This window comes from Pipistrellus kuhlii, unplaced genomic scaffold, assembly GCF_014108245.1.
Source record: "Pipistrellus kuhlii isolate mPipKuh1 unplaced genomic scaffold, mPipKuh1.p scaffold_m20_p_3, whole genome shotgun sequence".
NCBI classification, from domain to species: domain Eukaryota; kingdom Metazoa; phylum Chordata; class Mammalia; order Chiroptera; family Vespertilionidae; genus Pipistrellus; species Pipistrellus kuhlii.
Window position 1 is genome coordinate 105,723,582 of NW_023425529.1, and position 27,397 is coordinate 105,750,978.

Below are 27,397 nucleotides of genomic sequence, written 5' to 3' on the forward strand. Positions count from 1 at the left end.
ACATATTAGGCCACAAAACAAGTCTCAATAAATTTAATAAATGTAATAAAATTAAAGTAATATCAAGCATCTTCTCCAATCAAAATGACATAAAACTAGAATTAATTACAAGAAGAAAACTAAAAAACACACAAATACATAGAGGCCAAATAACATGCTACTAAACAATAAATGGGTTAACAATGAGATCAAGAGAGAAATCAAAGGATACCTTGAGACAAATAAAAATGAAAGCATGACCTAAAATCTATGGAACACGGTAAAAACAGTTCTAAGAAGGAAATTTATAACATACAGGTGTACCTCAAGAAAGAGCTCAATCTAACCTTACATCTATAAAGAACTATAAAAAGAAGAACAATCAAAGCCAAAGGTGAGTAGAAGACAGGAAATAATAAATATCAGAGCAGAAATAATCAAAATAGACTATTAAAAATTGGAAAAGATCAATGAAACCAAAAGCTGGTTCTTCAAAATAATAAACAAAAGTGATAAACATTTACCCAGATTCATCTAGAAAAAAAGAGAGAGGGTCCAAATAAATAAAATAAAAAATGAAAGAGAAGTGACAACCAACACCAGGGAAATACAAAGGATTATTGAAAATACTATAAACAATTATATGTCAACATATTGAACAATCTGAAAGAAATGAATAAACTTCCAAAAACATACAATCTTTCAAGGTTTAATCAGGAAGGAACAGAAAGTCTGAACAGATAGATAACTGCTAATAAAATAGACTCAGTAATCAAAAAACATCCAACAAATAAAAGCCCTGAATGAGATGGTTTCACAGGTGAATTTTACCAACCATTAAAAAAAACATATAGTCATATCAATTGATGCAGAAAAAGCATTTGATAAAATCCAACAACCTTTCTTGATAAATATGCTCAGCAAAGTGGGAATAGAAGGATCATACCGCAACATAGTAAAAGCCTTATATGACAAACCCACAGCCAACATCATACTCCATGGGCAAACACTGAAACCTTTTCATCTGAGATCAAGAATGAGACAGCGATGCCCGCTTTCACCAGTCCTGTTCAACACAGCACTAGAAGCGTTAGCCACAGCGATCAGACAAGAAGAAATAAAAGGCATCCAAATTAATATAGAAGTAAAATTGTCATTATCCGTGATGACATGATACTGTACATAGAAAACCCTAAAGACTCCATCAAAAATTATTAGGCTTAATAAATGAATTCAGCAATGTAGCAGGATACAAAACAAATGCCAAGAAATATATGGCATTTTTACACCAGCGTTTTTCAACTGCTGTTCCGCGGCACACTAGTGTGCCGCGAGATGTTGCCTGGTGTGCCGTAGGTGCAGACAAGACAAGAATTTTATAATTTTTCACTATTTTGTTTACTTAATATTTCATAATAAAGTAATTATAAAATACTTTCTTTGTGTTTATTTGATTCCTATTCAAGAGAATTACTTTATATATAGGCACAGAGTTAAATTTTTTAACATTTTCTAATGGTGGTGTGCCTCGTGATTTTTTTCATGAAACAAGTGTGCCTTTGCCCAAAAAAGGTTGAAAAACACTGTTTTACACAATAGTGAACTTACAGAAAGAGAGATTAAAAAAAATAATCCCATTTACCATTGCACCAAAAAATTAAGATACTAGGAATAAACTTAACTAAGGGGACAAAAGACCTGAACTCGGAAAACTACAGGACACTGAAAAAAGAGATAGAGAAAGACATAAACAAATGTAAGAATGTACCGTGTTCATGGATTGGTAGAATCAACATCATTAAATGTCCATACTACCCAAAGCAATCTATAGATTCAACGCACTCCCCATTAAACACCAATGGCATACTTCACAGACCTAGAATGAACTCTCCAAAAATTCATCTGGAATAAAAAAAGACCCCTAATAGCTACAGCAATCCTGAGAAAGAAGAACAAAGTAGGTGGGATCTCAATACCAGATATCAAGCTGTATTACAAAGCCACTGTTATCAAAACTGCCTGGTACTGGCAAAAGAACAGACATATAGATCAATGGAATAGAATAGAGAACCCAGAAATTGACCCATATCTCTTAGATTAATTAATACTATTTGACAAAGGAGGCAAGAGCATACAATGGAGTCAAGACAGTCTCTTCAATAAGTGGTTTTGGGAAAACTGCCTCTGGTGGTTACTGAAAATTCTTTGCTCCCATGCACGGTGGTCCTGCCAGGCACTTGTACCGCTGCCAGTGATGGGGGTACTGCTTGCACCCACTGCCAGCACCTGACTCCAACCCCAATCACTTGGCACCAGCAGTGGGTGTGAGTGGCGGCTCCCAGGCCTGATTGCCCCTCAGGGCTTCTCCACCTCCCCTTGCTCCTGAAAGGTGATCTGGGCCTGCAGCCACCTTTTGTACCCGCTGCTGGTGACTGGTGACGGCCCTGCTCACACCTGCAGCCACCGCTGGAGCCACTGTTTGCACCAACTGCCAGTGCCAGTCCCACTCACATCCACAGCCTGTGCTGGAGCTGTCTGTTGCACCAGTCCCATCTCTTGGTGCTGTAAGAGGGTGCCAGCAGCTTTTTCACCTTCCCCTGCTCCTGAGGGATGATCAGGATAGCAGCCGCCACTTGTACCCACTGACAGCACCCGCCCCACTCGCATCCACTGCTGTCGCTGGCCCCAGTCACTCTGTACTGTCAGCACTTGGGAGCAGCTGTGGCATGAATGGGGCTGCTGGCAGGCAGGGGACAGAGACCATGGTAGGAGGGGCCAGGCAGGGGCATGGAAGATGGGCCGAGATCTGCCCCTGTGCCCACCGCAACCTCGTGGCCCAGAGTTCCTTTCAAGATGCATGAATTCATGCACTGTGCCCCAAGTGCTGTTTTAAAAAAGAAGAAACTTTTTACCATCTGCACAGTATGGATCGAACTGAAGAGCATTATGCTAAGTGAAATAAGCCATTTGGAGAAAGATAAATATCACATGATCTCACTCATATATGGGATGTAATGAAAAACATAAACTGATGAACAAAAATAGATCCAGGACAAAGTAACATTGAACAGAATGTCCAACCTCAGACTGAAGGCAGGGGAGAGGGGTTAGAAATCAACCAAAGGACTTGTTTACATGCAAATTAGCATAACCAATGGACACTGACACTGGGATGGTAGGGGCTTGTTCTGGGGGTGAGAATGGTCTGAGGTGGTCAATTGGGGGAAAATGCGACATATGCAATTCTTTAAAATCTAGGGACATATCTAACAAAAATATAGAAAGTTTTCTGTGTAGAAAATGAAAAAAATTATAAAGAGAGATTGAAGAACACCCAACTAAGTGAGGGACTATCTTCCTTCATGGATGAAAGAATCAGTATTGTAAAGATTTCAATTGCCTTCAATCTGCACATCAATGCAATTCTAAACAAAATTGTATCAAAATCAAATGTACTTAAGTGTATGTATTTGTATGTAGTTTGACTAGCTGATCATAAAAGTTATATGGAAATGTAGATGGTCTATTAAGACTGTGAAGAAGGTGAACTCCCTTGACAGGGAATCAGGAGTATTAGAAAGCTTTGGTAAGTAAGATAGTTTTACTACAGGCATATAGATAAAGGAAAGACTATTGAACAGTCAGAAATAGACCATGTCCTGCTGAGCAGTGAAGAAATGAAAGCCTCGTTCCTGCCTGGGAGAGCGGCGAGGCGACAGCCACAGTTGACTATGGAAGATTCCCACTAGACTCACACTTTACGGACAGCACTTCAGCCTAGTTCAACAGTTCAGGGAGCTCACATTTCTCATATCGCTCAACAGATGTCACTAAGAGGATTTGCACCAGAGAAGCTGTACCTCTTCCTAGAGAGCAAGTACAGATTCAGAGGGTCATCCAGATGGCTCAGTCTTCTGTAATTCACCCACTCCATGTGCAAGTGGTATCATCTTTATCAGAAAGTGAAGAGTTTCAGGACTCACCTCGTAGGATCCTCATAGAAAGCCCACGGATCCTAGCAAGGCACCCATCTTATAGAAAAAAAATTTGGGAAGATCTGCCTTCTGAAGATACACAGGGCAGAAAAGGAGACAGAAAATCCTGGACTTTCTGCTGTTACTTCTATGTCTGCCCCAACTTCCATCTATCGGACTAGCACCGGACAGGGCATTGCCATTGCCCCCAATGGAGCCTTACAGCTGGCCACCCAGCACAGATGGATTACAGGGACTTCAGACACTAACCATGAGGAATTCAGGCAGTACTCAACAAGGTACAACAATTCTCCACTGTGCACAGCAAATACTTGTGCCCAGAAACCAGGTGGTTATACAAATTGCACCAGGAGATATGCCGACGTGTCAGATCTGTGCCACACTTTGAGAAAATTCGCTGCCACAAACTGTGGTGATGACATTTCATTTGAGTCTTACATTTCTGACAACTAAGACAGATGACCCCCCACTGAAGAGAGGAATAAGGTTGATGAAAAACAGAGAAGTGTTCTAGAATGTTGTACAAAGAAGAAAGAATACGTGAAATGCCTGGAAAATTGAGTTGCAGTCCTGGAAAAGTCAAAATAAAACTCTAATAGAACAGTTTAAAACTTTGAAAGATGTTTATTTCCATAAAAGTGTTTGATATTTGAGAAAGAAAATATTTTGGGGATATGCCTAAAAATTAAATGATTTTTTTCTTTTTAGTGGAGTTCCAAAAATTAAAAGGTCAAAAATGAAGCTTTTATTTAGGCTTTTGCAACTCACAGTCTTATGCAAGAGAACTAGTGACAGAGGATATAGCGGAAAATTATCTCAAGGAAGGTACTGGCACAACTGGTAACTCTGTAAAAAAAAAACACAAAACACTAAAAAAGCAGGAAGTAAACATTCACTAATCTGAATTTTCTACATTACAGTAGTGGTCAATAATCCAAAAATGGCAGAAAAGATAAAATTTGGTAAATTTTCAAAATTAAATCAATTTACCCTATAAATAGGTCTGCATTTCATACTGTTTTCAAAAATTAACTTTTTTCAATATTGTGCATGTGTATTTATTTTATTTCTGTCAATAATTTCTAAATTACTAAAAGAAAAACTAATGCATAACTAAATATAAATAATTATGTGTTCTGATTACATATACTTATTCTAGTGTCAAGTCTTTTAAATGGGTCTTAAGTTTGTTTATTGGGCTTGAGAGCATTTTGAAGAGCGGGAAAAACAAAATTGAAGGCCTTGTTCTAACAGACATCTAAGGTGCATGAATGGGGTGCAGTGTTTTTGTAATGTTTATTATCAGAATGGAAAGAAAACTTTAAAAGTTTGACACTTTTAAATAGTTGGTTTTTTTTATTATTCTGGAAATGGTAGTTTTCTACAAATATATAACAGATCTTTTTTATCCTATATTATGCAAGCAGTTCAGTATACATTACTTATTCTGTTGTGCTTTAATAGAATGGAATGTTTATAGGCCCTTAAAGAGATATTAGAGTATTAAAAAAAAACTTGTGAAGAAGCATACCAAAGTTTTCCAAGAGGATTTTATAATCAATTTAATGTAAGATTTATCAGAATAAAATAATGGTTTTTAAAGCAATTTTATGCTAGAGACTATTTTGTAATGTAGTGAATGGTACATTTATAAAAGTGATATCAATATGTTTTATAGCTAATATTTATAAATTCTAAAGTTGAGTTTTAATGATTATTTTAAGGTTTATATAGTTTGTTTAGTAAAATAAGAATTTGCCTCTCAAAGTATTATTTTTATATTATGAAAGTAAAGTTTCGCATTTGCTAATATCTGGATTCTAAGTTTTTATACAGTTTTTCCAAAGTTCACAAATGCTGTCAGTATACTAATGTTTAACTTCTGTTTTCCAACTTCTATACACTTTGAAATTGTAATACAAAACTATTGTGCGCTTTTTATTCATATGTATCATATTGTTGTCTATGAAATTAAAGGAAATTTGATAAAATTAAGTTTGCTGAATGTAAACTACATTGCTTGGTTTATAAATGACAAGCTCCTGATAGCCATTCTATTAATGATACTAAGTATAATGTATTTCTAGTTTTTAAATGGATCAATTTAGAATTCTGGTTTTCATAATCTATTTTAAAAGAAAATATGTTGTATGTTTTGATTTATTCAGAACCAATTGCAATTAATTAATGACATTTTTCGTTCTTAAAAAAAATAAAAGAAATGAAAGTTCAATCAGTGTACTGAAACAATTGTATAGTCATATGGAAAAAGTTGAAACTTGATTCTTTCATCATATCACACACAAAAATCAATTTCAAATGGAATGAACCTTCTATAAAATAATACAGGAGAATGCTATTGAAACTCATCAGAACACAAAAACACCTTATAAAGAGAAAGAACAATACAGTACATCGACTATGCTAGAAGTAAGATCTGTTAACCAAGTGCTACTCAAAAGAAAGAGAAAAAGAAAATTACATTGCATAAAAAGTTTCTTGCAATAGACATAGCAAATAGCAGAGCTGAAAATCCAGAAAGCATAAAGAACTCCTATAAGTCAACTGAAAAAAAAATAATCCAGGAGAAAAATGGACAGGGAAATTAAACAGAACTTTACAAAGGAAGATATCCAAATCGCCAATAAACCTATGAACACTTTCTCAATCTTATTGGTAATCTAATTAGTAATTAGAAATGCAAATGAAAGCCATAATTAAATACATCCTTGAATTGTACTGTAATTGAAAAACATGTGAACAGAGAATAAGTTCCCTCTCAACAACAACAAATTTTAATTTGAAATAAATGTTTTCCTTCAAACAGAGACTTAGCTATATTATCAGAAAACTGAAATCAATTGCTTACACTATGAGCCATGTGAAATGGACATTTTTGTAAGTAAAAAATGGTAAAAACAAACAAACAAACAAAACACAAAACAAAAAACAAACCAGTCCTGGAATTCCATATGGTTCAACTTCTATGTTCTCTAATCACCCCGGCAATGTGATTTGCCATTATATATAAAATATTTCAACCTATGGAACTAACAATAGAACTTGCTAACTACTAATGGCTTGAAGCTAATTTTCATGTAAGGCTAAAACTTGATTCTACTCAATCAATTAGGCAATATTAAAGTATTGTGTTTTCCTGGAATTCACTTGTTGTATTTACAAATGGCTTAAAAAATTTTATCCCCACCAAAATCAACTTTTTTGTATCATCTATGATAACCTATAATAATAAAAGCATAACATGCTAGTTAGACTGCACTTCCTTCTGGATGTCCTTCCGGACGAAGCCGGGGCTGTGAGGGAAGCCCAGGTCCTGGGTGCCAGGGGGAAGCCGGTGCCAGCAGGTGGGAGGAAGAAGGGCCTATGCTTGCTCAAATTTCATGCATTAGGCATCTAGTTATGCTATAAACATTTCAGATAATTTTTGTTTTATGAAATATCATTGTTTTTGGCTCTTTTAACCATAAATGATTCTTACAAAGTTAAAAAAAATCTTAAAATAAAATTAAAGGGTCTGATGATTTCTAAAGTTAAACACAGCTTTTATTTTGACTGATATTTTGAAAAATCAAAAATGAAAAAACTCAAATAGTCAATAAAGAAGGGAAAATATGTTCAATCATTCTTAGTTCTTTTATGCCTATTTTCTTTCCTTCTTTTCTCTCTCACTGCTTCCCTTTTTCCTTTACTCTTGAAGTTAATATTTTAAAATGTTAACTATTAATACTGATTAATAGCAGTATGTTTTTGTACTTTAATATATTTTTCTAATTTTTTTAAAAACAGAAATAAAAAGATAAAATGTTTTTACCTTTGCCTCCCTTACAGTGAATCACTACGATGTTTTTATCATCTTGAGCCAGCCAATTCTGTGCTTCTTTGGAAAATTCCACCATCTCACTGATTTCAAATGTAAGATTTTTAGTTGAATTAGCAGACTTCCAAAAATCAAGCCCACTGTATTTAGCCCTCTTCTTACAGTCAACTGACATAAACTTACCTCAGAAGGGGAACATTATGATCATCAATCATGATTCGATGGACCCTATAATGGAAGTACTTAGGATCATAAGATCTTTCACCTAAAAAAAATGACACATAGGTCATAGTTCTATACCTAATAAACATAGTAAATTATCAAGTTATGAATGTTATACTTTTCTCTTAGAAATGATTTATTCACCTTAAAAGGAGCTTTCTGACTGGTACTTGCTATACTAAAAGACACTTAAGAGTATCAAAAAATACAGTAGAGTGATTTGTCCATCTTGAGTAATCTAAGCCCAACTTATTCTGATTTGTTCAACAGGTCTTACTTTTAATTTTCTAATTGAAAGGCTTAAAGAGAATAAAAGGAGCAGAGAAAACTAATTGTGCTTAACAGATATCTTGCAGAAAGCTTGCAGCCTTGAGCACCGCATAGCTTAGATAACCAGAAGACACCTGGTATTGGGAGGAACCAATGATGGACCAGACCTTCACATCAGCAGAATGGCTTGCAGCCAGCAATCTGTATATATAAAAGCTTAAGCGACCATTTGATCGGTAGCTATAATACGCACTGATCACCAGGAGGCAGATGCTCAATTCAGGAGCTGCCCCCTAGTGGTCAGTGCACTCCCACCATGGGAGAGCTGCTCAGCTGACTGGTGGGCTCCAGATGCAGGACTCAAGGCGGGCAAGCACAGCTGCAGTGGCATGAGCCTCTACCGCGGACACTCTCCCTGAGCGTCCCTTCCTCATGTGGGCCAGGACCTGCACGGGAATGACTGGGCACGAGTGGCCACTTCTCAGTCATGGGTGTGGGGGTGTCGCCCTAGGATGGCTGTGGAGTCTGCAGTGGAGCGGCAGCAAGCCTCGCTTTGCGCACTATTACATCCCCCCAGGGGATGTTGGACTGCTGGTTTTGGCCCGATTCCCACACTCCACAGGGATCCCACCAGTGCATGAATCCGTGCACTGGGACTCTAGTGATTAATAAAAAATCTTTCTTTCCTTTCAGTCTCTGCAGATTCCTTTGTCGGACCCAGCCCACCTGCACCCAGGTGCATGAAATAAAAGCTTCTTTTGATACCTTATGGCCTCATGTCATAGGTGTGTGACCCCGGCCCACTCCAACCTTTCGCTAACAGGCTGCTCATTACATTATGCTAGGGTAGTCAGACATCAGAGAGCAGAAGCAAATGTGGCCAACAAGAATGCTTGCCTCCTGCAAATGTCTAATATACAGGAAGAGAAAAAAAATCAAGAGAAACATAAAGTGGAATATAATGCTTTTTTACAGGGTTTTGTTTTTGTGAGAGCCCTGTTCTCACAGTTCACCCTCAGGGGGTTAGAGAACACATTGGTTGAATTGGCAAAAAGAACAAAAACATTTTCCTAAACCTAATACCATTAGAATAGACTCTGCCTTACCTGGCTCCACTCCACTTCAGCCTCCTGCCTGTCCCACCAACGAGGCCCAGCACAGGATGGAGATTTTTTAACTCACTTCCCACTACCGCCAAATACTTATGATTAAATGAAATACAAAAACTGAATCATCTTCTTATAAGTAGTAATCTATTTTCTACCTATAGTAGTAACATATATAGTCGTGTACATACTGCAAAGATTGTAGACTAGATAGTGGTTTCGATGCTTGGTATCCAGGAACCGCACAACTTCCTAAGAAAGATGACACACATCTTACATATATCCACCTGACACCAACAAAAGCCATTTTCTAGGAATAACCTAAAATGGTTATTACCTTTTATTCATTGGTCTCTCACTTAGTTCATTGGAAATATGAGCTAATGTACATTCCAAGTCACAGCTAACCCACTGATGGTTTTTAAAAAACCCACAAAGTTTTCTTAGCTACTCTGATTGGCCTCTACTAAATATAAATATACATTGTTTAAGCTACCCAAAAAAGAAATTAGATGATAAAATAACTTTAAGTAAATTTGCACCAAATCATTAATTCACAGTAATATGTGTGTGTTTTTGTGGGTTTTTTTTAATATATATTTTATTGATTTTACACAGAGAGGAATTGAGAGGGATAGAGAGTTAGAAACATCGATGAGAGAGAAACATCGCCCAGCTGCCTCTTGCACACCCCCTACTGGGGATGTGGCCGCAACCAAGGTACATGCCCTTGACCGGAATCGAACCCGGGACCTTTCAGTCCGCAGGCCGACGCTCTATCCACTGAGCCAAACCGGTCTCGGCAAATAATATGTGGTTTTTATCTAGATCTAATTCTGAATAGATATTTCTTTTAGGTAATGATCTGATTATTACAATCTACCTCAACATTATTTAAATAAATAAATGCAAAGAAAGCATGTGGTATGATTTCTTATATATGCTTGATAAAAAAAGATGAACACATTATGTCAACTTTTAGGTAAGTGGAGGCAATTTGGAGACTATTTTTGTCTTCTTTGTGTTTTCTTATTTTCTAAAATATACAGTATATGTGCATTATGTGTATATGAATATACACATAATGTGCATATATGTATAACTTTTAAAGTAAGAAATAAGTAGTGATTTAAAAAATATATATTTTTATTTATTTCAGAGAGGAAGGGAGGAGAGAGAGATAGAAACATCAATGATGAGAAATTAATGTATCAAAGTGATGAAATTATTAATTGCTTAATCCATGTCAAATAAAAAAGATAAACATTCTGAGTCTGCATAGTATTGGGTACTATGGGGGTAAGCAGTTTTATTTACATAAAAAATTCTTAGGAGTTCAGGTATATTGAGAAATGAAATATAAAATCCCACAAGTATCTCTAAGAAATTTAAGTGAACATTAGTCAATTTTTGGATGGGGAAGAACTATGTGTTAAATCAATGAAAAACCAACAAATTTAAGTTTGTCTTCATAAAATCTGAAATTTCTGTTTTAAAAATGCCTCAGTATAACAAAAAAAGAACAGGGGAGGAGGGTTCTCAGAAAAATTAAGTGACTGGGGATCATGTTTAATATAATCTATAAATTAGTTATACTAATATAAACTAACCCATTCACAATAATTTAACTTGAAATATCTCACCCTAAAGCTAAATGGGCCAAAGACATAAATAAATTCACAATAAAGAAAATTTACTGGCTAAGAACCTACATAAAGAAATATTCACCCTCACCAATAAAGAAGTCAAAGCAAAAATGAAATGTCAGGCACCCATGAAATCGCCTTTTCCTTTTTAATGAGAAAATCCAATGCTAGTAAATGTGGCATGAAAATAAAACCTTATATACCTCAACATAATAAAAGCCATATATAATAAACCCACAGCTAACATCATACTCAATGGACAAAAACTAAAACCATTTCCCCTAAGAACAGGAACAAGACAGGGATGCCCACTCTCACCATTCCTGTTTGACATAGTACTGGAAATATTAGCCACTGCAATTAGACAAGAAGAAGAAATAAAAGGCATCCAAATTGGAAAAGAAGTAGAGCTGTCCTTATTTGCAAACGACATGATATTGTACATAAAAAATCTGAGAGACTCCTGATAAAAAAAAAACTAATAGACTTAAAATGAATTCAGCAATGTAGCAGGATACAAAATTAACTCCAAGAAATCTATGGCATTTCTGTACACCAATAGTGAACTTACAGAAAGAGAGACTAAAAAAGCAATCCCATTTATCATAGTGCCAAAAAAATTTTAAAAACCTAGACATAAACTTAACCAAGGAGGTAAAAGACCTATATGCGGGAAACTATACAACACTGAAAAAAGAGATAGAGGAAGACGTAAACAGATGGAAGAACATACCATGTTCATGGATTGGTAGAATCAACATCATTAAAATGTCCATACTACCCAAAGCAATCTATATATTCAATGCACTCCCCATTAAAATACCAATGGCATATTTCACAAACCTAGAAAGAACTCTCCCAAAATTCATCTGGAATAAAAAAAGACCCGGAATAGCCACAGCAATCCCGAGAAAGAAGAATAAAGTAGGAGGGATCTCAATACCAGATTTCACAATGTATTACAAAGCCACTGTTTTCAAAACAGCCTGGTACTGGCACAAGAACAGACATATAGATCAATGGAATAGAATAGAGAATCCAGATATCGACCCAAACCACTATGCTCAATTAATATTTGACAAAGGAGGCACGAACATACAATGGAGTCAAGACTGTCTCTTCAATAAATGGTGTTGGGAAAATTGGACAGATACATGAAAAAAAAAAAAAAAAAAAAAAAAAAAAAAGAAAGAAAGAAAGAAAGAAAAGAAACTAGATCACAAACTTAGACCATACACAAAAATAAACTCAAAATGGTTACAGGACTTAAACATAAGACAGGAAACCATAAAAATACTAGAGGAATCCACAGGCAGCAAAATCTCAGATGTATGCCGAAAGAACTTCTTCACTGATACTGCCCCTAGAGCAATGGAAGCTAAAGAGGAAATAAGCAAATGGGACTACATCAAAATAAAAAGCTTTTTTACAGTAAAGGAAACCTACAATAAAACAACAAGAAAGCCCTCTTGTATGGGAGAACATATTTGCAAATGTTACCACTGATAAAGATTTAATCTCCAACATCTACAAGCAAGTTATACAATTTAATAAAAGGAAGATAAACGATCCAATAAAAAAAATGGGCAACGGACCTAAATAGAATCTTTTCCAAAGAAGACAGAAGGAAGGCCAAGAGACATGTGAAAACATGCTAATGGCTGGTCCTTTGAAAAAATAAAGTTGACAAACCTCTAGCCAGACTCAGCAAAAAATAAGAGAGCCACCATAAATAAAATCAGAAAGTAAAGAGGAGAGATTACAACCAATATCACAGAATAAAAGGGATCATTAAAGAATGCTAAAAACAATTGTATGTCAACAAATTGGACAATCTCTAGAAGAACTTGATAAATTTCTAGAAACATACAATCTTTTAAAACTAAACTATGTAAAAACAAAGAGAAAATCTGAACAACTGATTACTAGGAATAAAATGGAACCAATAATAAACAACCCACAACAAATAAAATCCCAGGTGAATTTTACCAAATATTTAAAGAAGAATTAATAGCTATAGTCCTCAAAATACTCCAAAAAAAAATGAGTAAGAAGGAGCACTGCCAGCCTGGTCGCCCATAACTCACTCTCCTTTTCTGCAGGCCTGGTCCCAATCAACTCCCTCCCTTACAGGCATGGTCCCTCCCAACTGCCCACCCCTGCAGGCCTGATCGCCCACAACTGTCCTTCCCTGCTGGCCATCTTGTGTCCACATGGGGGCAGCCATCTTGTGCTTCGGAGTGATGGTCAATTTGCATACTACTCTTTTATTAGATAAGATAGAAGCCTGGTGCAGGGGTGGGGTCCATCTGGTTTGCCCTGAAGGGTGTCCCGGATCAGGGTGGGGGTTTCCTTGGGGCTGGGGCAGCCTGAGAGAGGGGCCTGTGGTGGTTTGAAGGCTGGCCACCCCCTCCCCCACCCCAGTGACCCAAGCAGAGGCCCTGGTATCTGGGATTTATTTAACTTCTATAATTGAAACTTTGTATCCTTGAGCAGAGGCTAGGGCAGGCCAGGAAGCTTGACTTCCTCTATCTCCAGGGGCAACCCAAGCCTCCTGCTCTCTCCAGCTTCATGGCTGCTGCCATTTTTGTTGGGATTTATTTATCTTCTATAATTGAGATTTTGTAGCCTTGACGGAGGCTAGGGCTGGCCAGGGTGGGCAGGAACCTTCGCTTCCTCCATTGTCAGAACAACCCAACTCTCCTGCTTGCTCCAGCTCTGTGGCTGGCTGCCATCTTGCTTGGGTTAATTTGCATATCCACTTCTGATTGGCTGGTGGGCATGGCTTGGTGTAGCAGTGATGGTTAATTTGCATGTTACTCTTTTATTAGTATAGATTATATAGGTTGTACTACATATAATTTATATATAATTATACATTTGAACCTTGAACATTAGGGTTAATAGTGCCAACCACCACACAGTTGAACATCCATGAATAACTTTCTTTCTAATTTTATTTTTTTCTATCACCATTTATCCCCTCTATAGCCCTCTTCTACCCCTACCTCTTTCCCTCCTCTCACCTCCCAATTACCACACCATTGTCCATGTGCATGAGTTCTCTTTCTTTTTTTTTTTTTTCTTTTTTGCTCATCCCTTCTCCCCTCCCCTCCACACACATGAGCTGTCTGTTGCTATCTATAAGTCTATTTCTATTTTGCTTGGTAGTTCAGTTTGCTCATTAAATTCCACATCTGAGTGAAATCATATGGTACTTTTCTTTTTCTCAATGGTTTATTTCACTTAGCATAATACTCTCCAGTTCCATCCATGTTATGGTAAAGGGTAACATTTTCTTTCTTTTTATTTTATTTTTTTTCCAGAATATTTTTTTATTAAATTATTATCTGTGTACATATCTTACCATTGATTTTCTTTCTTTTTACAGCTGAGTAGCATTCCATTGTGTAAATGTGCCATAGCTTTTTTATCCACTCATCTACTGATGGACATTTGGACTGCTTCCAAATCTTGGCTATTATAAATAATGCTGCATTGAACATTGATGTACTTATATTCTTTCAAATTAGTGTTTCAGATTTTTTTGAATAAGTTTCCAGAAGTGGAATTGCTGCATTAGAGGCATCTCTGTTTTTTATTTTTTGAGGTAACGCCATACTGATTTTCACAGGGAGCTACACTAATCTGTCTTCCCACCAGCAGTGCACAAGGGTTCTCTTTTCTCCATATTCTTGCCAACACTTGTTACTGTTGGTTTATTGATGATAGCCATTCTGACAGGTGTGAGGTGATATCTCATTGTGGTTTTCAGTTATCTATTGTCCATCTCTATGTCCTCTTTGGAGAAGTGTCTATTTAGGTCTTTTGCCATTTTTAAAATGTTATTGTTTAGGTTTTTTTAGTGTTGAATTTTATGTCCTTTGCAAATTTTGGATATTAATACCTTATTAGATATATCATTGGTGAAAATGTTATCCAATTAAGTGGATTATCTTTTCATTTTGTTATTGGTTTCCTTTGCTGTGCAAAAATTTTTAGTTTGATGTAAACCCATTTGTTTATTTTTCTTTTGTTTCCCTTGCGCAAAGAGATATAGCAGAATAAATATTGCTACAAGAAATGTCCAAGACTTTACTGTGTATGTTTTCTTCTAGGATTTTTATGGTTTTGAGTTTAACACTTAAGTTTTTAATGCATTTTAAATTTATTCTTGTGTGCGGTGTAAGAAGGTGGTCTAGTTTCACTTTTTTTTTTTTTTTTTTTGCATGTATCTGTCCAATTTTCCCAACACCATTTATGGAATAGACTACCTTTAGTTCATTGCATGTTTTTGCCTCCTTTGTCAAATATTAATTCACTATAAAGGTATGGAATTATTTCTGGGCTCTCTATTTTGTTCCATTTATCTATATATATGTTTTTATACCAATACCATGCTGTTTTTATTACTGTGGCCTTTTAGTATAGCTTGATATCATACAGGGTGATTCCTTCAACTTTGTTCTTTCTCAGGATTGCTGTTGCTATTAGTGATCTTTTGTGGTTCCGTACAAATTTTTGAATCATTTGTTCTAGTTCTGCAAAATACACCATTGGTATGTTGATGGGAATCATGTTAAATCATGTTGAAGCTTTGGGTAGTATGGGCATTTTAATGATGGTTATTATTCCTACCCATGAACACAGTGTATACTCCCATTTATTTGTATCTTCCCCAATTTTTTTCTTCAGTATCATAATTTTCTTGCTCTTCTTTACATCCTTTTTTTAAAATAAATTTTTATTGTTTATATTATTACAAATGTTCCTTTTTCCCCCACTTCCACCACTGCTCTCCTCCACCAGGTTCCCATCCCACCCTCTGCCCTTTTCCCACTCCCCATTGTCCTCATCCATAGGTGCACAGTTTATGTTCAGACTCTTCCCACATCCTTCTCTTCCCATTTCCCCAAGAATCGTCAGTTCACTCCCCTTCCATACGTCTGATTCTATTATATTCAACAGTTAATATTGTTCATCAGATTTTTTTTTAATTTCCTTGGTTTTTAGATTCACTAGTTGATAGTTACGTATTTGTTGTTCATAATTTTTATCTTTGTTTACTTTCTCTTCTGAAAGAACCCCCTTCAGCAATTCATATAATTCTGGTTTGGTGGTGATGAACTCCTTTAGCTTTTTTTTATTAGTGAAACTCTTCATCTGACCTTCGATTCTGATTGCTAGCTTTGCTGGATAGATTATCTTTGGCTGTAGGTTCTTACTATTCATCACCTTGAATATTTCTTGCCATTCCCGTCTGGCCTGCATGGTTTCTGTTGAGAAATCAGCTGACAATCGAATAGGTGCTCCTTTATAGGTAACTACCTTCTTTGCTCTTGCTGCTTTTAATATTCTCTCTTTGTCTTTTGCTTATCCTTGATTAAATTTATTCCTAGGTATTTTATTCTTTTTGAAGCAATAGTATCTAATATATTACATATATTATACCATATTTTAAAATATATATTTTATTGATATTTTTTACAGAGAGGAAGAGAGAGGAATAAAGAGTTAAAAATATCAATGAGAAAGAAACATCGATCAGCTGCCTCTTACACACCCCCTACTGGGGATGTGCCTGCAACCAAGCTACATGCCCTTGACCGGAATCAAACCTGGGACTCTTCAGTCTGCAGGCCAACGCTCTATCCATTGAGCTAAACCGGTTAGGGATATATTTTTATTATGTGATATATATATATATATATATATATATATATATATATATATGGAATCTTAAGGGGAAAATGCTATATTTTTCTGTTTCTTATGAGATAAACACATGGTTACTTTTTCTGTTGATAATGATTGTGTTCATCTCTCTCAAAGCTGTTTCTAACTCTTCTGAGCAATTTAAAATCTTGTCTTTGTGAAACCTTGGAAACAAGTCTGTTTATATATTAGGCTAAACACATTCCAGGACTTGCTCAAATTCAAATTATTTTGTATACTTTTATAGTGCTTGATAAAAGACTTCATTATTTATGAGAAAATGTATTTTATCTTGAAAATGGTGTTCAAATATTAGCTAACTATTTTATGGAATGAATGTTTATGAAGCTGACATGACACCATCTCAAGAATCTGGCAGGTTCATTGAGCTTTTGCTTGCTTTTCTGAACATTTGTGAATAGCACACATTTCTTTATAATTTATACTAAAGTATGCAAATGTCAATGGTATGAAACAGCACTGCAGTGGAAAATTTAATATATTACTTTAGTAATGTACTTGAGCTAAACGAGTGAAGGTTTAATGGCACAGTAAAAAACACAATAATATATGACATTTTGAAGTGAATTAAATAATTTTGAACACAATTCTTTAACAATCAGTATTATACTGTTAATTCTTCAACAGGCAGTATTATCCTATATAATAAAAGGCTAATATGCAAATGTTTTCCTCTATCAGGATTTCGACCTAAAGTTTGACCAGGGGGCAGGGCTGGCCTGCCACCTGCCAGCAGCCACTCCCCTCAGCTGCCCCGCCCCCCCAACCTGATCACGGGTGGGCCCGCTGGCCAAGCTCCCGCATCCTCTTCCCTGGCTGGCCCAGCCCAATCAGCCCCGAATTCGTGCACAGGGCCTCTAATAGTTTTTATATAATACAAAGCATAATGATTACCCTTAATCCAGTATTTTCAAATTCATGTATGTAAAGTCATGTAAGCTGCACAACTTTCCTGTAAAAATTATTGGTTGCCAGTATTATACCTGTTTCTTCAGCTGTACTTTTTGATAATTCAAATTTTGTAAAGTAGGTTTTGTAAATTGTAATGTATCTGCTGCCTTTGTGAGGTACTGTATAATGTTACAATTTCTCCATGTAAACTGAATGCTTGGACTTTCAATACAGTATTCTAGAAAGCAATAAATTAAGAGAACTACTGTACACATAACAATATCAGATAAATCTCACAGAATTTATTTTGAACATAAAAAACCATTCATAAAAGATATGGTTAGTGTATGATTCCACTTATGTGACATTCAATAAAAAGTAAAACTAATTATGTTAGGATAGTAATTACTTTTAGTGTATTGGGATATTGACTGAAAAAGAGCATGAAATATTTTTGCTTTTGGTTACATGCATATACATATATAAAATTACATCAAGATATACACTTAAGATCAGTATATCTTACAGGTTTTGTTATGCCACAATAAAAGTATAATTAGATATGTATGAATATAGACATACACACAAACACATAATTATATTTATTGAGATATAAATACTGTAAATTGCTCTAATATATACATACTCACACATTATGCAAACTTCTTAAACAATGACTTTTAATTGAAATTTCATAGTACACATAATTTTACCTTTAAAATTAGTTTACTTAATCCACTGAATCTAAAGCAGTATGCCTCTACTATAATTTTAGATCTCAATCTAAGAGCACATGTTTTACTTAAAGTATTCTCACCCTTCCCCCCAATGATAGACTGCAAAAATATGGTCACAATTTGTTACAATTCCTGCCATCAAGAAATGGAGTCTGTTTTTAACTCCTTGAATCTGCACTGAATTTGTAATTTGCTTTTTTAATAGAATGAGGCAGAAGCCACATTATACTAGTTTTGAGTCTAGGTCTTAAAGGGCTCTGCAGTCTTTTGCTTGTTACTGTGGGAGCCTTGCCACTGCCACAGTGAAAAGCCCACACCGACCTGTTAGAAGGAGATAGCCCCCGGATCCATTTAACCAGTCCTCAGATGCCCCGTAGGTGCCCACAGATAAATGAATTAACTCAACTAAATTAATTGAGTCTGCGATCACCAGAACCAACCCATTAAGTCCAATGTAAATTCACAAACCACATTATCATGAGCTAAGTCGATGGTTGCTGTTATAAGTCACTAAGTTTTTGGATGGTGTGCAACAGAGCAAAAGCTAATTAATATCAATCCCTTAAAATTTTTTTACCTAAAAGAGTAAATTTTTAGTAAAATACTTTCATTTTTGGGCCACAGTCTATGGATACTGAGAAATATGAGCATTTGTTAGATCAATACTCTTACCTGAATTGGATTCCTATAGAAAGACTCCTTTCCAGAAGATGGGAATGACATGGCAATAATACGATCTGGAAGTCAAAATAGTCACTATTATGAATGCCATTATAGGTGCCAAACAATATGTGACAACTTAATTTACTAATAACCAAACTCCTTTTTTATAGAAAAAAAAAAAAACTTTCAGGATTGAAAATGACAGAAAAAGCTAACTAACCCTCAAGAAAATCAAGATAATATAGTAAATTATCCAGTACAATGACCATTAAACTCCCCAGTGTTCCCAATTCAGTTGGTTCCAGCCATATGCAACAGATTTGTGTTGACCTCAGCCTGGAGCTCCCCCTGTGGTGGGAATTTATTTCTTACTTAAACACCAAAGAAAAATGAGAGATCTGCGCTCCAGGGGTGTCAGGAACTGCCAGGATGCAGACTCAGAAACCTGACATCTACAAAGGAATGACCTGTTCTTTGAGATTCTAGGAAAGGGTTTTTTTGGAATTTTTGGACTTAGTATAACTACTCAATAAATTCTAAACCCAACAAATGGAGTCAACTGAAAATCCATTCAGTTCCTGTATTGTAACCAAGTAGACCTTATTTGAGATGACAATAAAAACATTGTCAGGGTTAAATTACAAATATGTCACACTACCATAGTGGCATATTTCTTCATGGATAAAGAATGCTTTGAAAGAACATGACTTAGACAAGACAAGAACAACAACAAAAAACCCACATAATTACTTACAAACACAAAAAAGTGAAATCAATGTAAGTAAATCAACAGTTAAACTTCACAAACCAGTAATGTAAGTGAGGTCTAAGTCAAATCCATCTTTCATGTATCGTCGTTTGTTTCCTGAAACCTGAGCATTTAAAAGAATCATTAATTTGTAAAACATAAATCAACATAAAAATAAAGATCATTATATAGATACCTATACCCTTGCCAGTATTTCCTAAAACACATTTTTTTAAATTTATTTTTTATTTTATTTTATTTTTTATTTTTTGTGAACCATAAACATGTTTTGCCCACTTACCATCCTTCTGGTCACCTTTTCAAGTTCTCTTTTTTGGTAAGCCAAATGAAAAATTCTTAGCAGAATGATAAGTCGTAGAGATCGAAGTATAATTACCAATCTAACAATAAATTAGAAAAATTAAATTTTGCTTTGGAAATGAGATTTTCTTAATGTGAACTAAATATAGAGCAGTGGTTCTTAACAAGGGATCATTTTGCACCTCTTACCCGATTCTTCCCACCCAGCCACCTAGGGGACATTGGGGATGTCTGGAGATATTTTGGGTTGTCACAATTGTGTGTAAGGGCATGCCATCTAGTGGCAGCCCCCATAATAAAGAAAAATTTGATCCCAAATATCAGTAGTAATGAAGCTGAGAAACTCTAGTTTAGAGAAATAGTTGTATGATAATAAACACTTAGAATTTTGTAGATTTAACTTTTGTGGTTTAAGATGAGTATTTTTCAGTCTTTTTCCCACCAATACAAACTCAGGATTTTTGTTGGCCTCTGTTACTTCCATCAATAACAGAGGTTCTCTTCAGCTGCTAACACATCAGGCAGGCAGCAGGTGGAGATACTTTGCAATGGGTTAGCTGGTGTCCCGCCTACCATCAGGAAGAAACACAATAGCAGAGAACTGATGGCGGGGACTAGTGCCTCTCTAACTTGAGTGCACAGACTGATTCAGTAGGTCTAGAATGGGGCCTTAGGTGTTTTTCTTCTTCCATTTTTAGCAAGCTCGTAGGTGATGTTGAGGTTGTAGGTCAGAGGACCATTCTGACCCCAGTTATTTTCAAACAACTCTAAAAGCCTATCAAATGTCAGAATCTGAATTGAAGTTCTGGGAAGCTGGATAGCAGAAAGAAGCAAATTATGTGAAGATCGAATAAGCCTAGTGAGCCACCCAACATTTACATCCCAGTCCACATTTGCTCTTCTTTTCCTCATTACCAGAGTAGGAAGAGGAAGAACAAAAAGAAAAATCCATCAGTGCCTCACACACGCTTTAGTTCCCTAATCCCTAACATTTCTAACTTTGCCTCAGCTTTCCCAATTTTAAATACACTATACTGAAAATGCTACCTCTGTTGCTACCCATGTCATCTAGTTTTATGTTCCATTTGCTGTTTTTTAGAGAATCATCATTGGAGTCATTAAAATTTTTCATATGCTCAAATCAATATTCTCTAGTAGAAAAAAACTAGGAATTTCATATGTCATTTGTGGTTGAAGCTCAAATTCCAATAGTGGGAATTTAAAAATGTAGAGAAGTTGAAGTTAGTACAGAGGTAAAGTCTCTAGTTTTTCCTTTGGGTGTTTCCATCTTCTTCATTCAACTAAAGTGTGTACACCTTTCACTGGACCTACCAAGCCTTTAGTTTCCGTGTATGTGGAAATTTGTCTAAACATTTCATTTTCAAGCAACTTATCAGGCACAGAATCAGGATATTCAAAGTTAAAAAGATTACACAGAATGAAAGCCACAAAAAATGAAGAAAATAATCTTTAAAAAAGAGAGATGAATCATGTGTTTCTTACCTGGGGATATCTTTTAAAATCTCATAGTCATAAAAAATATAAGTGAAATCAATTACTAGAGTCGATACAATAATGGCAGCATCCATGGAATTAAGTATATCAGAAAAATAGGATAGTATCCTGTAGTATAAAACAAAAAATATGTTTATGCCCCCCAAAGAAGAGATAGGGATATTTGTAAAAACACAGAGACTCATTCCCATTAAGCATTCTATTTTAATAAATTATTTAAGATTCACTTTATAAACTAGATTAAGGATATAATGTTCGTTTATATATATTTGGCAATTTAAATATAGTATGAGATATAACCAAACCATTTAAGAAGAGGCAAGCATTGCCTTTACATAGGTGCAAAAGAAAGGAAGGATGTTTGGCAGTACCACTGGGCAATGGAAGCTGAACATAACACACTTTTAGAGCAACCAGGACTGTGAAGAATGCACAACAAAAGCTTATGAGAGGAAGAAAGGTCCTCAACTTTGCCTGCAAACTTAGCATCTGGCTTTGCACCTGCAGCACAATCCCTAACTGATGACTCTCCTCCCAGCGTTGGCTCCCTCAGCCACGCTCTGACGCTCCAGGGAAGGCTTTCCCAATCTGGGCAGCCCTTTCCGCCTCTGAGTGACCTGGGAGTGGGCAGCTGTCCTTAACTCAAAGGCATTTGGATAGTTCATGAGGAAAGGAGACAAGCTGCCTTCTGAAATGATCTGGATGAAGGAAGGCTGGGGGATTTAGACCCTAACTCCCACAGCAATCCAGCTCCAAGGCGTGGCTCACTCCACGCACCTTCTCAGAAAGCAGCTGCTGCCTCAGTACCAAGCTGATGGAATAACCATGCCTCAGATCTCCTGTGGACCTTGAAAAAAGTTTTTATTTTAACTGAGGGAGAGGCTGTTTGTGTTCCTTTTAGTATTTCACATACTGTCAGCTTTTATTTAGATTCAGTTATTAATGAAATATTAATATTTATATAAATGTTTCACATACATGTTCCTCTTAATAATTTGTATGTAGACACATTCCTGTCTGGCTCCATTTTGCAAACCCAAAATGGGTTTACCTGTTGAAAAAACCATCCAGAATACATTGTCAGAGACTAGAGGGCCAGTTGCAACAATAATATTAGAGCCCAATCTAGTATAAATTGGGATTTGGATTGTTTCTCTTGTGGACTGTGCCTTCTAGGAGAGTTGTTTTAATAAAGAGAGACACATTTGGTTGGGTTGACCTGACAATTATTTGGGGATGCTTTTCATAGCAGTACAAAATAGCTTGATGCGCTTATAAAAAAATTAATCAAACTTACCCTTCTACAAATGCTCGAAGAAGAACATCCATGGAAAAATATAAAGCAATCGATAAAGAAATTAAACGATATTCCAAAGGAATATACATTGTGCTATCAGTGGTAAGTAGGTCTGCAATGATGAGGGACACATCCACAAAGACCAGCAAAATTCCAAATATTCTACAACAAATAAATAAAGAGAATAAAAATAAACTATATTTAGGCCAATAGTCTGATAAAAAAAATGTCATTATTAAAAATTAAACCATGTAGTGAACTACATTGCCTTAGAATCTGAAAAAATGTTACTCAGTTTTCATCCAATGGAAGCAGTTGTTAAGGAAACAAAGTTCCTATCAAACCACTTCATGTGATAATGTTCTTTCAGCATAGACACATCAGTACTCGGAAACAAGAATAGATTACCGTATTTTCCGGCGTATAAGATGACACAGTGTTCTAGTAAAAAGCCTGTTCAGATTGGCCAGAGTCAGAGAGGCGGTCTAATAAAAAAAGAACTGGTGTTGCCTCGGAAGTGGGGGGTAATCTTATACAGCGAATATAGGCCTAAACCTATGTTTTATCTGTAAAATTGGGGGTCATCTTATACGCCGGAAAATACGGTAATTGAATTAAAATTACATGCATTTGTTTGTAAACTCTTCTTAAAATTTTCAAATTTTATAAGGGCTTCTGTAAGTTTCTTAAAATAATTAAACTTTATTAATCTAAATAAATGTAAAGAATTTAGTGAGAAAAAAAACAAGTGAAATCATGACTAAATAAGCTCTTAAAAGACCACTTTGGCCAATAGAATTTTTTTATCAGTGAGATTTTACATATGGATGCTTTTAAAACAAGGCTGGGCACATGAGAAGAAATTCAATTTCATAAATACATACATGATTGCATACTAAAATATCTCCTAAGCTTTCTTTTATATACATTTTCAATTTTTCTTTTATTCTTTTTCGTACTGGCTTATTCAAGTTAGCATAATACTCTCCAGCTCCATCCATGCTGTTGCAAAGAGGTAAGATTTCCTTCTTTTTTACCGCTGAGTAGTATGCCATTGTGTGAATGAATACAGTTTTTTTTATCCACTCATCTGTTTATGGGCACTTGGGCTGCTTCCAAATCTTGGCCATTGTAAATTGTGCTGCTATGAACATAGGGGTACATATGTCCTTTCTGATTGGTGTTTCAGGCTTCTTAGGATGTATTCCTATAAGTGGGATCATTGGGTCAAATGGAGTTCTATTTTTAGGAAACTCCATACTGTTCTCCACAGTGGCTGCACCAATCTGCATTCCAGTAGCAGTGCACGAGGGTTCCCTTTTCTCCGTGTCCTTGCCAACACTTGTTTGTTGATTTCCTGTTAGCCATTCTGGCAGGTATGAGGTGATACTGTGGCTTTAATTTGCATTTCTCTGATGATTAGTGATGTTGACCATCTTTTAGTATGTCTACTGGCCATGTGTATGTCCTCTTTGGAGGAATGTCTATTCAGGTCCTTTGCTTATTTTTAATTTGCTCTTTAGTGTTGAATTTTATAAGTTCTTTATAAATTTTGGATATTAATATCTTATCAGACACATCATTGGTGAATATGTTCTCCCATTCAATGGATTGTCTTTTCATTTTGTTGATGGTTTCCTTTGCTGTGCAAAAACGTTTTAGTTTGTTGTAGTCTCATTTGTTTACTTTTAATTTTAATTTTTAATTTATTTATTGATTAAGGTATCACATATTTGTCCTCATGCCCCCATTCCCATCCCAAACCCCTCCCCATGCATATCCCCATCCCCCTGTTGTCTGTGACCCTGCTTAGGCTTATACGCATGTATATAAGTCCTTTGGTTGATCTCTCCTCCTTACCACCACCTTCCCCTACCTTCCCTCTGAGGTTTGACAGTCTCATCGATGCCTCCCTGTCTCCGGGTCTGTTTTTGTTCATCAGTTTATGTTGTTCACTATTTCCCCTAGATGCGTGAGATCATGTGATATTAGAAAAACAGTGCATTCTAGTGTATTTGTATTTTTTTATTTTGTTTCCTTTGTCTGAAAAGATATATCTGAAAAAAAATGTTATGAGAGATGTGCAAGATTTTACTGCCCATGTTTTCTTCTAGGATTTTTATGGGTTTGGGTCTAGCATTTAAGTCTTTAATCCATTTTGAGTTTATTTTTATGTAAGGTGTAAAATGATGGTCAAGTTTAATTTTTTTTGCATGTATATATCCAATTTTCAGAACACCGTTTATTGAAGAGACTATATTTACCCTATTGCATGTTATTGCCTATTTTGTCAAATATTAATCAACCATAAAGGCATGGATTTATTTCTGGTATTTCTATTCTGTTGCATTTATCTATATGTCTGTTTTTATGCTAGTACCTTGCTGTTTTGATTACTATGGTCTGATAGTATAGTTTGATATCAAGCAGCATGATCCTTCCAACTTTGTTCTTCTTTTGCAAGATTGCTGAGGCTACTGGGGTCGTTGTGGTTCCATACACATTTTTTAAAAAATATATTTTTTATTGATTTTTTTACAGAGAGGAAGAGAGAGGGATAGAGAGTTAGAAACATCGATGAGAGAGAATCATCGATCAGCTACCTCTTGCACACCCCCTACTGGGGATGTGCCTGCAACCAAGGTACATGCCCTTGACTGGAATTGAACCTGGGACCTTTCAGTCCACAGGCCAACGCTCTATCCACTGAGCCAAACCGGTTTTGGCTCCATACACATTTTTTGAGTGTTTGTTCTAGTTCTGTGAAATATGCCATTGATATCTTGTTAGGAATTATGTTGAATATATGTTACTTTGGGTAGTATGAACATGTTAATGATGTTAATTCTTCCCTTCCATGAACATAGTTTATGCTTCCAATTATTTATATCTTCTTCAGTTTCTTTTTTAGTGTCTTATAATTTTCCCAGTACAGGTCTCTTAAATCCTTGATTAAATTTATTCCTTATACTGTATTTTATTAATCTTGATGCAATTGTAAATGGAATTATTTTCTTAGTTTCCCTTTCTGATAGTTCATTATTGGTATATAAACATTCAACTAATTTCTGGATATTTATTTTGTATCTTGCTATTTTACTGAATTCTTTTTATTAATTCTAGTGTATTTTTTTATGGATTCTTTAGAGTTCAAGGTATACAATATTTTGTCATCTGCAAATAATAGTTTTACTACTTTCTTTCCATGTTGGATGCCTTTTATTTCTTCTTTTTGTCTGATAACTGTGGCTAGGACTTCCTATCCAAACTATGTTGATTAACAAAGGTGAAAGCGGATACTTGTTTTCCCCATAAGGAAAATGCTTGTAGTTTTTGCCTATAGATTATGATGTTGGCTGTAGTTTATCATATATAGCCTTTATTACATTGAATTATGCTCCCTCTATTCCCACTTGCTAAGAGTTTTTATCATGAGTGGGTGCTGGATTTTATCAAATGCTTTTTCTGTATCTATTGATGTGATCATGTGATTTTTTATTTCATTTTATGTGATATATCACATTATTGATTTGCAAACATTGTACCAACCTTGCATCCCCAGAATAAATTGCAATGTATGATCTTTTTAAAAATAAAACACAAAGTTTGATACGATTTCATATTTTCTTAAACTGTAGAGACTTGTTTTGTGTCCTAAAATGTGGTCTATCTTTGTGAATGATCTATGTGCACTTGAAGAGAATGTATATTTTGCATCTTTGGGGTGAAATGTTCTATAAATGTCCATTAAATCCATCTGATCCAGTGTGTCCTTTAGAGTCACTGTTTCCTTGTTAAGTTTTCATCTGGAAAATCTATCCAGTGAAGTCAGCAGGGTGTTGAAGTCCCCTACTATGACTGTATTGTTGTGAATCTCTCCCTTAAAGTCCTCTAGAAATTTTTTTATATATTTAGGTGCTCCTATATTAGGTGTATATATTTTGATCAGGGTTATATATTCTCTTGTTGGGTGATCCTTTTGGTGTTATATAGTGGCCTTTGTTGTCTCTTGTGATGGCCTTCATTTTGAAATCTATTTTGTCAGATATGAATATTGCAACCTCAACTTTTTTCTTATTTTCATTTTCATAGAAAAAAAATTTTCATCATTTTATTCTCATCTTTTGTGGGTCTTTTGTTCTGAGGTGAGTCTCTTGTAGACAGCATATAGGGGGGTCATGTTTTCTTATCTATTCAGCTATCTTATGCATTTTGATTAGAGCACTTAATCCATTTACATGTAAGTTTATTATTGATTGGTACTTATTTATTGCCATTATTTTTTTTTTTTTGCAAAACCTAAACCACATACATGTTATTTTCAAAACTTGAATGTCAAGAGCAAAACTCTGGCTATTAAATAACAACAACAATGCCAATGCAAAACAACAAAATGAGAAATCAGAATTATGGACATATTATTCTTAGCTACT

At 35.5% G+C, this 27,397-nt stretch overlaps 1 protein-coding gene and 1 pseudogene across 3 annotated transcripts in view; one reads left to right on the forward strand and one right to left on the reverse strand.

The window, feature by feature from the left end:
* The window catches only part of LOC118729614 (phosphatidylinositol 3,4,5-trisphosphate 3-phosphatase TPTE2-like), a 54,965-nt gene extending 31,954 nt beyond the window's left edge, over positions 1-23,011 (reverse strand). For 2 of the 3 annotated variants that reach the window (XM_045588632.1, XM_036457083.2), the window contains exons 1-8: positions 22,965-23,011; positions 21,656-21,775; positions 20,133-20,232; positions 19,892-19,955; positions 19,093-19,157; positions 9,602-9,662; positions 7,996-8,077; positions 7,807-7,895 (exon numbers count right to left, since the gene is read on the reverse strand). In XM_045588632.1, coding sequence (XP_045444588.1) covers positions 7,807-7,895; positions 7,996-8,077; positions 9,602-9,662; positions 19,093-19,157; positions 19,892-19,955; positions 20,133-20,232; positions 21,656-21,775; positions 22,965-22,996 — 613 coding nt within the window. In that variant the 5' untranslated portion in view covers positions 22,997-23,011. The remainder of the gene's footprint in view (positions 1-7,806; positions 7,896-7,995; positions 8,078-9,601; positions 9,663-19,092; positions 19,158-19,891; positions 19,956-20,132; positions 20,233-21,655; positions 21,776-22,964) is intronic. The other variant, XM_045588633.1, reaches the window with a different exon arrangement.
* Positions 3,674-4,638, forward strand: LOC118730205 (annotated as a pseudogene).
* Positions 23,012-27,397: the final 4,386 nt, after the last annotated feature.